At 40.2% G+C, this 17,028-nt stretch overlaps 2 protein-coding genes across 2 annotated transcripts; both read right to left on the bottom strand.

Annotated features, from left to right (window-relative positions):
• Positions 1 to 7,982: 7,982 nt before the first annotated feature.
• On the bottom strand, positions 7,983 to 10,896 carry LOC128317618 (integumentary mucin C.1-like). The gene is made up of 8 exons (XM_053230717.1): positions 10,887 to 10,896; positions 10,316 to 10,542; positions 9,930 to 9,991; positions 9,675 to 9,829; positions 9,257 to 9,585; positions 8,859 to 8,920; positions 8,605 to 8,756; positions 7,983 to 8,461 (listed from the first exon to the last, which is right to left on the bottom strand). Exons 1-8 carry the CDS (start codon positions 10,894 to 10,896, stop codon positions 8,370 to 8,372), a joined length of 1,089 nt encoding a protein of 362 aa, XP_053086692.1. The 3' UTR covers positions 7,983 to 8,369.
• A 3,745-nt stretch (positions 10,897 to 14,641) lies between these two features.
• Positions 14,642 to 16,601, bottom strand: LOC128317653 (integumentary mucin C.1-like). Its single transcript, XM_053230926.1, has 4 exons — positions 16,308 to 16,601; positions 15,665 to 16,207; positions 15,279 to 15,340; positions 14,642 to 15,178 (listed from the first exon to the last, which is right to left on the bottom strand). Exons 2-4 carry the CDS (start codon positions 15,872 to 15,874, stop codon positions 15,007 to 15,009), a joined length of 444 nt encoding a protein of 147 aa, XP_053086901.1. The 5' UTR covers positions 15,875 to 16,207; positions 16,308 to 16,601; the 3' UTR covers positions 14,642 to 15,006.
• Positions 16,602 to 17,028: the final 427 nt, after the last annotated feature.

Genomic DNA, 17,028 nt, shown 5'->3' with positions numbered 1-17,028 from the left:
TGCTTCAAAGATCTTGTGGAGTCCAAGCCTGAGCTGTTTTGGCAGTGCAATATTAGACAGGATCCACAAGTCGGGCTTGTAAATAAACATAATGATTTATTAGCTGCAATTAAGCTCATTATTAAATGTTAATAAAAATTTTTGTAAACTACACATGCATTTGCTCTGTGGTGAACAGCATCAGAGATAGTTTTTGAATTCTTGTATAGTGAAGTCGCCCTGATAAACAACACTGTTTTATTTTAAGTCCATTCATATTTTGAGAGACATTCACAGCTATATCTATTCAGCAGGACGGACAAGGGAAGCTAAGATGCATTAGAGAAAGATGATTTGCTGCTCGACTTTGAAGGAAATAGGAGAAAAGGAAACATGTTACACGTGAGATTAAAAAAACAATTTATTATTTTGATCTTAAAGTTGCAGACACGTTGTTTTCCTATAGACATTTAAATCATCCAATTTTTAGCCATTGCAATAATTGGAATCTATCTGTGATTTCTGATACTATCATCAAATGTCCCAAGCCTATTTTAACCAAAATAAATGCAAAAAAAAAAAAAAAACCATAAAACATGCAAATGCAGAAAAACAAATGCAGTAGTTATTGTTAAAAAATACCTCGAATTGTAAGTTATTTCCTTTCATGCAGGAGCAGTGCCATAAGCATAATGTGTTTGATGAATGTCAGCTTTTATCTTTGCAGCATTGGGGTGCCGTTTTTCACAGAAGACTTGAGGCAACAGGAAGCAATCATCAGTTGTTCTTAGTGCTAGATCTTCAATTATTGGATTGGTATGTCAAGGCCCACTTATGCAAACTGTATCAAGTCCATTTAGGATTTGTCTACTCCACATCTGATTCTCACAAATACATAGTGCATTATTATACAACGATCAGCCATAACATTACGACCACCTGCCTAATATTGTGTTGGTCCCCCTTTTGCTGCCAAAACAGCCCTGACCCTTGGAGGCATGGACTCCACTAGATCCCTGAATACCGTTGCCATGAAGGGGTGTACCTGATTTGCAACAATGTTTAGGTAGGCGTTATGTGTCAAAATAGCATCCAGATGAATGCCAGGAGCCAGAGTTTCCCAGCAGAACATTGCCCAGAGCATCACACTGCCTCCGCCAGCTTGCGTTCTTCCCATAGTGCATGCTGGTGCCATCTCTTCCCCAGGTAAACGATGCACATGCACCCGGCCTTCCACATGAAGTAAAAGAAAATGTGATTTATCGGACCAGGCCACCTTCATCCATTGCTCCGTGGTCCAGTTCTGATGCTCACCTGTCCATTGTAGGAGCTTTCGGTGGTGGACAGGGTCAGCATGGGCTCTCTGACAGGTCTGTGGCTACACAGCCCCATACACAGCAAGCTGCGCTGCACTGTCTGTTCTGACTCCTTTCTATCATAGCCAGCTTTAACTTTTCAGCAATTTGTGCTACAATAGCTCTTCTGTGGGATCGGACCATACGGACTAGCCTTCACTCCACACGCGCATCAGTGAGCCTTGGGAGTCCATGATCCTGTCACTAGTTCACCGGTTGTCCTTCCTTGGACCACTTTTGGTAGGTACTAAGCACTGCATACCGGGAACACCCCACAAGGCCTGCCATTTTAAAAATGCTTTGACCCAGTCATCTAGCCATCACAATTTGGTCGTTGTCAAAGTCTCTCGAATCCTTACACTTGCCCATTTTTCCTGTTTCCATCACATCAACTTCGAGAACCAACTGGTCACTTGCTGCCTAATATATCTCAGTCCTTGACAGGTGCTATTGTAACGAGATAATCAATATTATTCACTTCACCTGTCAGTGGTCATAATGTTATGGCTGATCAGTGTACATTATATACAGTTGCAGTGCAGAATGATTCAGATGTATATCTGGATAATGACATTAAGGTCTAATAACCTCTGCAGTTACATGCAAAATCTGGACTGGACAAATCATCACAAAAGAACACTATGAATCTTCAGAATCACCTTCAAATCCACCATCCAGCTTTTGCCCAATTGCTGCTGCTTTCACCAACTCCACAGAATATATAACAGAAGCAGCCAGAGGTGATGAGATCGCAAAAAAGGCAGTAATTATCCCAGGAACACTGGGTTTGAGGCAGGAATACACCCTGGATGGGATGCCAGTCCATCACAGGGCACCATACACACATACAGTACATTCACTCCTAGGGTGTGTTTTACCCAAGCCAGTCTATTTGCCAGAATCTTACTGGAAGGTGAAAGGAATCCAGAGAACCTGGAGGAATCCCTCATAGACACGGGGGGAAGATGCAAAAGTCAGACAGTAACCCAGGCTCAGGATGAAACTTGGGACCCTGGAGCTGTGAGGTGGCAATGTTACCACTGTACCACTGTGCCACACAGATTCTCAGATAATCTGTTTCATATCCATCCTATCATATTATATCATCATATATCTTGCAGAACCAGTTTGAAGGTGTGGCTGTGGTGAAGATCACACTAGTAGAATGTATCTCTAAAAGATCTGAATAAGGCAAAAATATATTTTCTCTACCGACATTTTGACAAGGTTTTTCCCCCCTCTTCACATTCCTGCATGACCTGTTTGAAGGCGTGGCTGCTGTGAAGCTCACACGGGGTTTGAATAAGTGTCTCTAAAAGATCTTAATAAGGAAATAATATACTTTCCATACCAACATTTTGACAAGGTTGTTGCGATGCTCACATGCCTGAAATGACCTGTTTGAAGGTGTGGCTGCTGTGAAGTCACCCTGGGGAAGGTATGACAACAAAAAGATTTCTCACTAGGTCTTTGACAATATTGAATTGAATTATTAAACATTATTCTCAGCTTTAAAAGTTTAGTCCATTGCTATCTTTGGACAATGATATTTGACATAAAGCAGAACACTGGCAGAGATACATGTGCCGTTCTAGTTGTCAGCACCAAGAGTTTTTGAGCTGCCAATACAGATTTCAAATGTGCAATGTGTCACATGCATTTGTATCAAGCTTAACAGAAAACAGTTTTAGGAATGTCACAAAACAGGGAAGAATTGTGTGGTGGCACACATTTTGTGGCTGAATTGTTAGTTCACACTTGTATATATGCTACCATGACTGAGGTTAAAAAGATGAAAAACATGTAACTTCTTGATTTTGGGACTCAGTATACTCAGTATACAGTGTGTGTTTGTGTGTGTTTCGCTCATTAACACTTGAAGAAACGGGTCATACAGTGAAACCTGTACAAAAAATGACTTATCTTAAGTAGTTCTTAAGTAGTTGCCAGAGGAAGTCTGTAGTAATGATGAGTGATTCATACATTAAGCAATTCATGTTTAATGATTCAGATGTTAAGTGATCTCTGTATAAATGACATAGCTGGGAGAGTTATGATTGATCATTAGTAGGTTACATCACTATAACGTGTGCAGGCTGTGCCTGTGTTAGGAACTCAATAACCTACCTAAAACCCCCAGAAGCATTGATTTTCTGATGTTTCCTTTTAAACATTGTTTATATTTGTAAAAGAATCTTTAGCAGCATTTCAATTCATGTATACAGTATAAGGGATATACAGTGAGTTTGAAAATTATTCAGACTCCTTCAGTTTTGCACGTTATGTTATAGATTTAATTTGCAATTAATTATATTGACTTTTTCCATTAATCTATACACAATAACCCATGATGACAAAGTGAAAAAATTTTTTAGAAATGCTTGTAAAATTAGTAAAAGTAAAAAACTAAAATTTGTCATTTAGATAAGTATTCAAACTCTTGGCTAAAGGCACTCCAAATTGAGCAAGGTGCATTTCAGATAAAAAAACTAAGCCCTGAAATCTGCGGAACTCTCCATAGTGCCGTAGTCCCAAGATGGCGCCGCACATGTGGCAGCCAGTCACAGCAGCTCTGCTTTCCTTTCTGCTTTTTTTTTGGTTTCTTATAATGTTTCTTGGCATGTCTTTTGTATTTTTATGCACTTTATCGAACCCCTATGCAACTACACAACTAAGGGGTCCAAGCTGGCTACTTTTGCAGTATGCCTTGTACTCTTTTTTGGACTATTTGGAATTGCCTTGGGAGACCCCTTCAGTCACAGCTCCATTGTTTACACCTGGCATCAGCTGTTAGCTCTAAGTCGTGCCGGACTTCTCTATGGGCAGAAACCGATTCCTTCAGAGATACAGAGACGGAGAAGAGGCTACAGAGCAAGGCTGAGATGCAAGGAGAGGAAATGAGGTATAAACCATGTTTACCATCTATTATCATGGGAAACGTCCGCTCCCTCTCCAATAAGATGGATGAGCTAACGGCGCTAGCTTGGCTGCAGAGAGAATACCGGGAGTGCAGCTTTATGTTTTTTACTGAGATGTGGCTAAACGATCTCACATCGGACTCACTGGTAACTCTGGATGGTTTTAAAATTGTACGGGCGGACAGGAAAGTTGCAGAGAGCGGTAAGAAGAAAGGAGGGGGCCTGGTGGTGTTTTTAAACGAGAAGTGGTGCAACCCAGTGCACATCAGTGTTAACGAACAACGCTGTACCAAGGACATTGAGTTACACGCTGTCAGCATTCGGCCATATTACCTTCCGAGGGAGTTTTCACACGTCATCGCAATAAGTGTGTACGTACCTCTTGCAGCTGTTGCCACTGCTGCAAGCGAGCTATTACACAGTGACCCGGCACCCGCAGTCTCTCCTTCTCATCTCTGGTGACTTCAACCATGCCTGTCTATCTTCCACTCTTCCCACATTCACACAATATGTTCAATGCCACACCAGAGACAATAAAACACTAGACCTGCTGTATGCAAATGTAAAGGACGCATACAGCTCCTTCCCCCTACCCCCTCTGGTTCGTTCGGATCACAACCTCGTCCATCTGCTTCCTGAATACACACTCAGGGTGAAGAGAGAACCACCACAGAAAAAGTCTGTGAAGATCTGGTCTGAGGAGGCCAATGAGAGACTGAGAGACTGTTTCTATACTACAGACTGGGAGGCACTCTGCAGCTCTCATGGCGAGGACATTGGTGGTCTCACCCACTGCATTACAGATTATATAAATTTCTGTGTGGAGAATACTGTACCATCCAGGAGGGTACGGTGTTTCTCCAATAACAAACCCTGGGTGACCCCTGAGCTCAAAGACTTGCTAAACGAGAAGAAGAGGGCTTTTACTTCAGGGGATAAAGAGGAGCTTAAGAGAGTTCAGAAGGAACTCAAATAAAAGATGAGACGGTGCAAGGACAGCTACAGGAGGAAACTGGAGGAGCGGTTAACGCAAAACAATGTCCGTGATGTGTGGAGAGGACTGAAAAACATCTCAGGGCATGGTCAGAGTGGCGGGAGAGGATCAGTAAATGGTGATCAGCTCTGGGCAAATGAGTTGAATCTGTTTTTAAACAGATTTGACTCTGTTCCCACTTCCTCTCCCACCCAACGTTCTCCCTCTCCACCCTACTCCAGACCACCAACCACCCCCCTCTCCGGACTGTCTTCACCTCCACCTCACTTACACCTCACCACACTTCCCCTCACTGCCCCCCCTAGTCTTTCACAACCTTTCACCCCCGTTCACTCATCTCAGTCCTCCCTCACCCCCCTCTCCAAACAATGAATCAGGTGAGGTGTGAACTAAGGAAGATAAAGGCAAGGAAGGCTGCAGGGCCAGATGGAATCAGCCCCAGACTGCTCAGGGACTGTGCGGACCAGCTATGTGGGGTGGTCAGGTACATGTTTAATCTGAGCCTCAGCCTGGAGAAAGTCCCAATCCTGTGGAAAACTTCCTGTGTGGTTCCAGTACCAAAGACTGCATACCCCAGGGAGCTGAACCACTTCAGACCTGTTGCCTTAACCTCCCACCTGATGAAGACCATGGAGAGGATCATCCTCTGTCACCTCCGTTCTTTAGTGAGCACAGTGCTCGACCCACTGCAGTTTGCATATCGGCCTGGCATCGGTGTGGACGATGCAGTGATCTACCTGCTGCACCGGGCACTGACTCACCTGGAGACCATCGTGAGCACTGTGAGAGTCATATTCTTTGACTTCTCCAGTGCTTTCAACACGATACAGCTAGCACTGCTGCGTGGGAAGCTGGAGCGGTCGGGGGTGGATGATCACCTGGCTGCATGGACAATCGACTACCTCACCAACAGACCACAGTATGTAAGGTTGCGTGACTGTGTGTCTCAGGTGGTAGTCTGCAACACCGGGGCTCCCCAGGGCACGGTGCTCTCCCTTTTCCTTTTCACACTGTACACCTTCCGAGGTGTTATAACACCAACACCTGCCACTTCCAAAAGTTCTCAGATGATACAGCCATTGTTGGATGTGTATCTGATGGGAATGAACAGGAATACAGGGACATCATGAAGGACTTTGTTGACTGGTGTGAGTGTAACCACTTGCACTTGAACACCAGTAAGACGAAGGAGATGGTGATTGACTTCCGGAGAAGGAGAACACAGCACCACATACCAGTGACGATATAGGGCTTGGACATTGAGGTGTTCACCTAAACAATAAACTGGACTGGCTGGATAACACTGATGCTCTGTACAAGAAAGGCGAGAGTCGCCTCCACCTGCTGAGGAGACTAGGGTCCTTTGGAGTGTGCAGGACATTATTAAGGACATTTGTCGATACTGTGGTGGCCTCCGCAATTCTCTACGTTGTAGTCTGCTGGGTGGGAGTCAGCACAGAGCGGGACAGGAAGAGACTGAACAAGCTGGTTAGGAGAGCCAGCTCTGTCCTGGGCTGCCCACTGGACTCTGTGGAGGTGGTGGGTGAGAGGAGGCTGTTAGCCAAGCTGACATCTATTATGAACAACACCTCTCACCCCCTGTATGGGACGGTGGAGACCCTGTGTAGCTCTTTCAGCCGCAGACTGCTACACCCCCAGTGTAGGAAGGAGCGCTACCACGGGTCATTAATACCAGTGACTGTCAGACTTTACAACATAGCATTACAGTGATGTTCAAATGTGCAATATTTTATAATTTTGTCTCATATTTAACTTTTCTTTCTTCCTATCATTAGTCTTTAATACCTGCACTTTAACTGTCTGTGAGCTGCTGTGATAAGTGAAGTTCCCCAATCTGGGATCAATAAAGTTTTATCTTATCTTATCTTATCATAGTCCTCCACAATCAAACTGTGAGCCATATATCTGGGCAGGGATATAAACCTATTCTTAAAGCTTTGGATGTTCCCAGGAGCACAGTAGGCTTCATCATTGTGAAATAAAAGAAGTATGGAACCACCATGACTCTTCCTAGCACTGACTGTCCTTCCAAACTCAGTAACATGGCTAGAAGAGGCTTGGACAAGGAGGTGACCAAGAACCCAATGGCTGATTCAACTAAAGAAGCCCTGAGCAGAGATGGGAGAAATTGCTTGAAAAACATCCATCTTAGAAATACTCCAGCAATCAGATCTTTATGGTACACTGGCTAGACAGAAGCCACTCCTAAGTAAAAGGCATATGGCAGGCACTTTAAAAGGACTATGAGAGCATGACCATCAAACTCATACATGGCTGTGGGGATTTGTGTCCATTCAGCCACAAGAACATTAGTGAGGTCAGGCACAGATGTTGGGCAAGGAGGCTTGGGGTGCAGTCGGTGTTCAGTGTTCAGTGGGGTTGAGGTCAAGGCTCTGTGCAGGCTACTCAAGTTCCTCTACTCCAACCTTGGCAAACCATGTCTTCATAGAGCTCGTTTTGTGCTTTGAGTCCGTTCGTTCCAGTGAAGGGAAATCTTAATTCTACAGCAGGGGTGTCCAAGGGGTGGGTGCAGGTTTTCATTCCAACCAAACAGAAGCCACACCTAATGGTCTATTAAAAGCTAAGATAAACTGCTAAGATAAATTTTGACAGTTTTGTCAAAAATCACACCTGGGTGTGATGGACATGTGTCCACATACATTTGGCCAAATAGTATATCATTATATTATTAAATTATATGCATAAAGTAGAAAATAAATTGTGCAAAGCTTTATTTCAAACAATGTTTATAATAATTGTACACTGATATAAAGAACTTATATGTAGGTTTGCATATACAAGCAAGTCTTTAGAAATTATACTCTATAGAACAACATTAATTTATACTATGAACTACACAATGGTTTAAAAAAGATTTCAATGGATTTAAATATAAGTCGAACAAAATCCTTGTAGGACTGTTAGAATGTGTTAGAAATTTTCAGGCAAATCAGAACCCTCATTAAGTCTCCAGTTTCAACAATTTAAGATATTAGAATTTCTTATGTAAAGATATCTTTGTTTATAAGAATGAAACATTTTCCCCATATTCCCTTTAACTTAGGAATTATGATTCTGTATGTTTTCTGATCAGGTCTAGAGCTAGAAGTGCAATGCCACTGAAAGAAGAAGTGATAGAAGAGACATCCATATCACGGAAAGTGAGCTGGCAATCACTGGTGGCATGGAATTCCCTGCAAAATATAAACATGTACATAAAATTAAACGCACACAAATATATATTTTAATTCTTAATTCATATTTATAATGATTTTGGATCATTTCTAACTGATAAGCACTAAGTAACGCAGTAAAGTCTCTGCAAATGTATACTGACCAAGAGTCTGGGTGACGTTGATGGAGTTTGGATCAACAGTAAAGTTCAAGTTTTGAAGTCCAGTGAGAAGAGTGTTTTTCACTTGGGCCGCAGTAACATTTGCGGCATTAGCACTGAAGAATAGGTTGCTTTCTGTCACAATAGAGCCACTCCTGAAAGGACACAAATGTAGAAATTCAGGTTAAAATTCAATCATGAATCAACAAAGAAATAAACAAAAAAATAAATATTTGGAGCCATGTCTTCCTTCTTACAAGAATTTTATAATTTTCATGATGATGAAGTTTTTAAAGGCTTTCTTGTACAATGGTTCAACCTAAAAGAAATTAGAAATGAATCAGGTGAGTATCAACAGCAGTGTCACACACTGATAAACTTGTCTGTATCATTTAGCACTAGATGGTTAAACGCAACAAATAACTCACATGTCAAGGCTTACAAATGTTTAAATTCATATATAATTGTGCCCCATGGCAAGTGAACTGAATCGGATTTAACAATATTGATATAACTTACTGAAAAATCAGACAAGAGTGCACAAATGAGACATGTTCTGTACATATTAATTCAGAAAGGCAATTAAGAGTTCTTTAGGTTGTCTTGTATTACGATAGAATTTCTCAAGCATGGTAGCATTATCAATAAAAAATACCTGAGTACGGATAATTGAAGCTTTTGCTGCAAACTGTGTAGAGCTGGTATTGGCCAGTGCTGCATCAAAGGTTTCACTGATTCTAAAGACCAAGTTGAAAATTGCTACTGCAATTTCAGGCGTTGAAGGAGTGGTTGTAGTTGTGCTCGTGGTTGTAGTTGTGCTCGTGGTTGTATTTGTGCTCGTGGTTGTAGTTGTGCTCGGGGGTGAAGTTGTGTTAGTGGTTGTATTTGTGCTCGGGGTTGTAGTTGTGCTCGTAGTTGTATTTGTGCTCATGGTTGTATTTGTGCTCGGGGGTGAAGTTGTGTTTGGTGAAGAGGAGTTTGTCTCTGTTGATTGAGAGGTTAAACTGGAATTAGAATATCTACATGTACCACTCAGTTATTAAAATGCAATATCCTTTAAAGTGTATACTGACCAGGAACCCGGGTGACATTTATAGAATTTGTAATAATGTTCAAGCTTGAGTTGGCGGTAGTCGCATTAACAAGGGCATCTTTTACTGTGGAGTCAGTTGGGATGGTGCCATTGGCACTAAATTCAAGGCTGGAATTTGTGTCAATCGAACCATTCCTAAAAACCAACCATAGTTAAAAACAGGTTAAAATTCTGAATCATCAAAATTAAAGATAAACAATTATTCAGAGCAGTGTTTTCATATATTATTTCTCACCTGAAACCATAAATTATCATCCGGAGGAAGTTTTTGAACATTTGTCTGTAAATTGGTTCAAGCTGAAAAAAATAATTTATTAATTAGTTTACATGTTCATAAACACTGATCTCAAATGCATTGGTTATTTCATGCATTAGCTAGACTCCTAAATGTTCAGATTCATATATAATTGTGCCACATGGTGTGCCAGCTGTAATTAACTTCACAGTATTCATCAGAAATGTCCAGATCATATACTGTTCTTACAGAAAGCCACATAGAGAAAAGTTAAGAGTTCTCTCAGTTGTCTTATATGGAAATGGAATTGTTCAGGTGGCAAAAAATACTCTTGTTTAGAAGAATCAATTAAACTGTAACTGGCAGCATTATCAATAAAATCTTACCTGAGTACGGATACTTGTAGCTTTTGCTGCAAACTGTGGAGAGCTGGTATTGGCCAGTGCTGCATCAAAGGTTTCATTGATGCTAAAGACCAAGTTGAATATTGCAGCTACTGCAGGAGTGGTTGTAGGTGTGCTCGTGGTTGTAGTTGTGCTCGGGGTTGTAGTTGTGCTCGTGGTTGTAGTTGTGCTCGGGGTTGTAGGTGTGTTTGGTGAAGAGGAGTTTGTCTCTGTTGATTGAGAGGTTAAACTGGAATTAGAGTATCTACATGTACCACTCAGTTATTAAAATGCAATATCCTTTAAAGTGTATACTGACCAGGAACCCGGGTGACATTTATAGAATTTGGAATAATTTTCAAGCTTGAGTTGGTGGTAGTCGCATTAACAAGGACATCTTTTACTGTGGAGTCAGTTGGGATGGTGCCATTGGCACTAAATTCAAGGCTGGAATTTGTCACAATCGAACCATTCCTAAAAACCAACCATAGTTAAAAACAGGTTAAAATTCTGAATCATCAAAAGTAAAGAAAATCAATTATTCAGAGCAGTTTTTTCATATATTATTTCTCACCTGAAACCATGAATTATCATCTGGAGGAAGTTTTTGAACATTTGTCTGTAAATTGGTTCAAGCTGAAAAAATAATTTATTAATCAATTAATTTGTTCATAAACACTGATCTCAAATGCATTGGCTAATTCAGTTTGTCATTTTTATGGATTACATAAAGTTAAAAAATTAACTAATGCATGGAGATTTATAAATGTTCAGATTGATATTTAATTGTGCCACATGGTGTGCCAGCTGTAATTAACTTCACAGTATTCATCAGAAATGTCCAGATCATATACTGTTCTTACAGAAAGCCACATAGAGAAAAGTTAAGAGTTCTCTGAGTTGTCTTATATGGAAATGGAATTGTTCAGGTGGCAAAAAATACTCTTGTTTAGAAGAATCAATTAAACTGTAACTGGCAGCATTATCAATAAAACCTTACCTGAGTACGGATACTTGTAGCTTTTGCTGCAAACTGTGGAGAGCTGGTATTGGCCAGTGCTGCATCAAAGGTTTCATTGATGCTAAAGACCAAGTTGAATATTGCAGCTACTGCAGGAGTGGTTGTAGGTGTGCTCGTGGTTGTAGTTGTGCTCGTGGTTGTATTTGTGCTCGGGGTTGTAGTTGTGCTCGTAGTTGTATTTGTGCTCATGGTTGTATTTGTGCTCGGGGGTGAAGTTGTGTTAGTGGTTGTATTTGTGCTTGTGGTTGTAGTTGTGCTCGTGGTTGTATTTGTGCTCGGGGGTGAAGTTGTGTTAGTGGTTGTATTTGTGGTTGTAGTTGTGCTCGTGGTTGTATTTGTGCTCGGGGTTGTAGGTGTGCTCGTGGTTGTAGTTGTGCTCGTGGTTGTATTTGTGCTCGGGGGTGTAGTTGTGTTAGTGGTTGTATTTGTGCTCGTGGTTGTAGTTGTGCTCGGGGGTGAAGTTGTGTTTGGTGAAGAGGAGTTTGTCTCTGTTGATTGAGAGGTTAAACTGGAATTAGAGTATCTACATGTACCACTCAGTTATTAAAATGCAATATCCTTTAAAGTGTATACTGACCAGGAACCCGGGTGACATTTATAGAATTTGGAGTAATTTTCAAGCTTGAGTTGGCGGTAGTCGCGTTAACAAGGGCATCTTTTACTGTGGAGTCAGTTGGGATGGTGCCATTGGCACTAAATTCAAGGCTGGAATTTGTCACAATCGAACCATTCCTAAAAACCAACCATAGTTAAAATCAGGTTAAAATTCTGAATCATCAAAAGTAAAGAAAATCAATTATTCAGAGCAATGTTTTCATATATTATTTCTCACCTGAAACCATAAATTATCATCCAGAGGAAGTTTTTGAAGATATGTCTGTAAATTGGTTCAAGCTGAAAAAAAAATTTATTAATCAGTTTACATGTTCATAAACACTGATCTCAAATGTATTGGCTAATTCAGTTTGTCATTTTTATGGATTACATAAAGTTAAAAAATTAACTAATGCATGGAGATTTATAAATGTTCAGATTCATATATAATTGTGCCACATGGTGTGCCAGCTGTAATTAACTTCACAGTATTCATCAGAAATGTCCAGATCATATACTGTTCTTACAGAAAGCCACATAGAGAAAAGTTAAGAGTTCTCTCAGTTGTCTTATATGGAAATGGAATTGTTCAGGTGGCAAAAAATACTCTTGTTTAGAAGAATCACTTAAACTGTAACTGGCAGCATTATCAATAAAACCTTACCTGAGTACGGATACTTGAAGCTTTTGCTGCAAACTGTGTAGAGCTGATATTGGCCAGTGCTGCATCAAAGGTTTCATTGATGCTAAAGACCAAGTTGAATATTGCAGCTACTGCAGGAGTGGTTGTAGGTGTGCTCGTGGTTGTAGTTGTGCTCGTGGTTGTAGTTGTGCTCAGGGTTGTAGTTGTGCTCGTAGTTGTATTTGTGCTCGGGGGTGAAGTTGCGTTTGGTGAAGAGGAGTTTGTCTCTGTTGATTGAGAGGTTAAACTGGAATTAGAGTATCTACATGTACCACTCAGTTATTAAAATGCAATATCCTTTAAAGTGTATACTGACCAGGAACCCGGGTGACATTTATAGAATTTGGAGTAATTTTCAAGCTTGAGTTGGCGGTAGTCGCGTTAACAAGGGCATCTTTTACTGTGGAGTCAGTTGGGATGGTGCCATTGGCACTAAATTCAAGGCTGGAATTTGTCACAATCGAACCATTCCTAAAAACCAACCATAGTTAAAATCAGGTTAAAATTCTGAATCATCAAAAGTAAAGAAAATCAATTATTCAGAGCAATGTTTTCATATATTATTTCTCACCTGAAACCATAAATTATCATCCAGAGGAAGTTTTTGAAGATATGTCTGTAAATTGGTTCAAGCTGAAAAAAAAATTTATTAATCAGTTTACATGTTCATAAACACTGATCTCAAATGTATTGGCTAATTCAGTTTGTCATTTTTATGGATTACATAAAGTTAAAAAATTAACTAATGCATGGAGATTTATAAATGTTCAGATTCATATATAATTGTGCCACATGGTGTGCCAGCTGTAATTAACTTCACAGTATTCATCAGAAATGTCCAGATCATATACTGTTCTTACAGAAAGCCACATAGAGAAAAGTTAAGAGTTCTCTCAGTTGTCTTATATGGAAATGGAATTGTTCAGGTGGCAAAAAATACTCTTGTTTAGAAGAATCACTTAAACTGTAACTGGCAGCATTATCAATAAAACCTTACCTGAGTACGGATACTTGAAGCTTTTGCTGCAAACTGTGTAGAGCTGATATTGGCCAGTGCTGCATCAAAGGTTTCATTGATGCTAAAGACCAAGTTGAATATTGCAGCTACTGCAGGAGTGGTTGTAGGTGTGCTCGTGGTTGTAGTTGTGCTCGTGGTTGTAGTTGTGCTCGGGGTTGTAGTTGTGCTCGGGGTTGTATTTGTGCTCATGGTTGTATTTGTGCTCGGGGGTGAAGTTGTGTTAGTGGTTGTATTTGTGCTCGGGGTTGTAGGTGTGTTTGGTGAAGAGGAGTTTGTCTCTGTTGATTGAGAGGTTAAACTGGAATTAGAGTATCTACATGTACCACTCAGTTATTAAAATGCAATATCCTTTAAAGTGTATACTGACCAGGAACCCGGGTGACATTTATAGAATTTGGAGTAATTTTCAAGCTTGAGTTGGCGGTAGTCGCGTTAACAAGGGCATCTTTTACTGTGGAGTCAGTTGGGATGGTGCCATTGGCACTAAATTCAAGGCTGGAATTTGTCACAATCGAACCATTCCTAAAAACCAACCATAGTTAAAAACAGGTTAAAATTCTGAATCATCAAAAGTAAAGAAAATCAATTATTCAGAGCAATGTTTTCATATATTATTTCTCACCTGAAACCATAAATTATCATCCGGAGGAAGTTTTTGAAGGTTTGTCTGTAAAATGGTTCAAGCTGAAAAAAATAATTTATTAATCAATTAATTTGTCCATAAACACTGATCTCAAATGCATTGGTTATTTCATGCATTGGCTAGACTCATAAATGTTCAGATTCATATATAATTGTGCCACATGGTGTGCCAGCTGTAATTAACTTCACAGTATTCATCAGAAATGTCCAGATCATATACTGTTCTTACAGAAAGCCACATAGAGAAAAGTTAAGAGTTCTCTCAGTTGTCTTATATGGAAATGGAATTGTTCAGGTGGCAAAAAATACTCTTGTTTAGAAGAATCACTTAAACTGTAACTGGCAGCATTATCAATAAAACCTTACCTGAGTACGGATACTTGTAGCTTTTGCTGCAAACTGTGTAGAGCTGGTATTGGCCAGTGCTGCATCAAAGGTTTCATTGATGCTAAAGACCAAGTTGAATATTGCAGCTACTGCAGGAGTGGTTGTAGGTGTGCTCGTGGTTGTAGTTGTGCTCGTGGTTGTAGTTGTGCTCGGGGTTGTAGTTGTGCTCGGGGTTGTATTTGTGCTCATGGTTGTATTTGTGCTCGGGGGTGAAGTTGTGTTAGTGGTTGTATTTGTGCTCGGGGTTGTAGGTGTGTTTGGTGAAGAGGAGTTTGTCTCTGTTGATTGAGAGGTTAAACTGGAATTAGAGTATCTACATGTACCACTCAGTTATTAAAATGCAATATCCTTTAAAGTGTATACTGACCAGGAACCCGGGTGACATTTATAGAATTTGGAGTAATTTTCAAGCTTGAGTTGGCGGTAGTCGCATTAACAAGGGCATCTTTTACTGTGGAGTCAGTTGGGATGGTGCCATTGGCACTAAATTCAAGGCTGGAATTTGTCACAATCGAACCATTCCTAAAAACCAACCATAGTTAAAAACAGGTTAAAATTCTGAATCATCAAAAGTAAAGAAAATCAATTATTCAGAGCAATGTTTTCATATATTATTTCTCACCTGAAACCATAAATTATCATCCGGAGGAAGTTTTTGAAGGTTTGTCTGTAAAATGGTTCAAGCTGAAAAAAATAATTTATTAATCAATTAATTTGTCCATAAACACTGATCTCAAATGCATTGGTTATTTCATGCATTGGCTAGACTCATAAATGTTCAGATTCATATATAATTGTGCCACATGGTGTGCCAGCTGTAATTAACTTCACAGTATTCATCAGAAATGTCCAGATCATATACTGTTCTTACAGAAAGCCACATAGAGAAAAGTTAAGAGTTCTCTGAGTTGTCTTATATGGAAATGGAATTGTTCAGGTGGCAAAAAATACTCTTGTTTAGAAGAATCACTTAAACTGTAACTGGCAGCATTATCAATAAAACCTTACCTGAGTACGGATACTTGTAGCTTTTGCTGCAAACTGTGGAGAGCTGGTATTGGCCAGTGCTGCATCAAAGGTTTCATTGATGCTAAAGACCAAGTTGAATATTGCAGCTACTGCAGGAGTGGTTGTAGGTGTGCTCGTGGTTGTAGTTGTGCTCGTGGTTGTAGTTGTGCTCGGGGTTGTAGTTGTGCTCGGGGTTGTATTTGTGCTCATGGTTGTATTTGTGCTCGGGGGTGAAGTTGTGTTAGTGGTTGTATTTGTGCTCGGGGTTGTAGGTGTGTTTGGTGAAGAGGAGTTTGTCTCTGTTGATTGAGAGGTTAAACTGGAATTAGAGTATCTACATGTACCACTCAGTTATTAAAATGCAATATCCTTTAAAGTGTATACTGACCAGGAACCCGGGTGACATTTATAGAATTTGGAGTAATTTTCAAGCTTGAGTTGGCGGTAGTCGCGTTAACAAGGGCATCTTTTACTGTGGAGTCAGTTGGGATGGTGCCATTGGCACTAAATTCAAGGCTGGAATTTGTCACAATCGAACCATTCCTAAAAACCAACCATAGTTAAAAACAGGTTAAAATTCTGAATCATCAAAAGTAAAGAAAATCAATTATTCAGAGCAATGTTTTCATATATTATTTCTCACCTGAAACCATAAATTATCATCCGGAGGAAGTTTTTGAAGGTTTGTCTGTAAAATGGTTCAAGCTGAAAAAAATAATTTATTAATCAATTAATTTGTCCATAAACACTGATCTCAAATGCATTGGTTATTTCATGCATTGGCTAGACTCATAAATGTTCAGATTCATATATAATTGTGCCACATGGTGTGCCAGCTGTAATTAACTTCACAGTATTCATCAGAAATGTCCAGATCATATACTGTTCTTACAGAAAGCCACATAGAGAAAAGTTAAGAGTTCTCTGAGTTGTCTTATATGGAAATGGAATTGTTCAGGTGGCAAAAAATACTCTTGTTTAGAAGAATCAATTAAACTGTAACTGGCAGCATTATCAATAAAACCTTACCTGAGTACGGATACTTGTAGCTTTTGCTGCAAACTGTGTAGAGCTGGTATTGGCCAGTGCTGCATCAAAGGTTTCATTGATGCTAAAGACCAAGTTGAATATTGCAGCTACTGCAGGAGTGGTTGTAGGTGTGCTCGTGGTTGTAGTTGTGCTCGTGGTTGTAGTTGTGCTCGGGGTTGTAGTTGTGCTCGGGGTTGTATTTGTGCTCATGGTTGTATTTGTGCTCGGGGGTGAAGTTGTGTTAGTGGTTGTATTTGTGCTCGGGGTTGTAGGTGTGTTTGGTGAAGAGGAGTTTGTCTCTGTTGATTGAGAGGTTAAACTGGAATTAGAGTATC

This window comes from Pangasianodon hypophthalmus, chromosome 28, assembly GCF_027358585.1.
Source record: "Pangasianodon hypophthalmus isolate fPanHyp1 chromosome 28, fPanHyp1.pri, whole genome shotgun sequence".
Classification (NCBI taxonomy): Eukaryota; Metazoa; Chordata; class Actinopteri; order Siluriformes; family Pangasiidae; genus Pangasianodon; species Pangasianodon hypophthalmus.
This window is presented reverse-complemented; position numbering and strand designations above follow the sequence as displayed.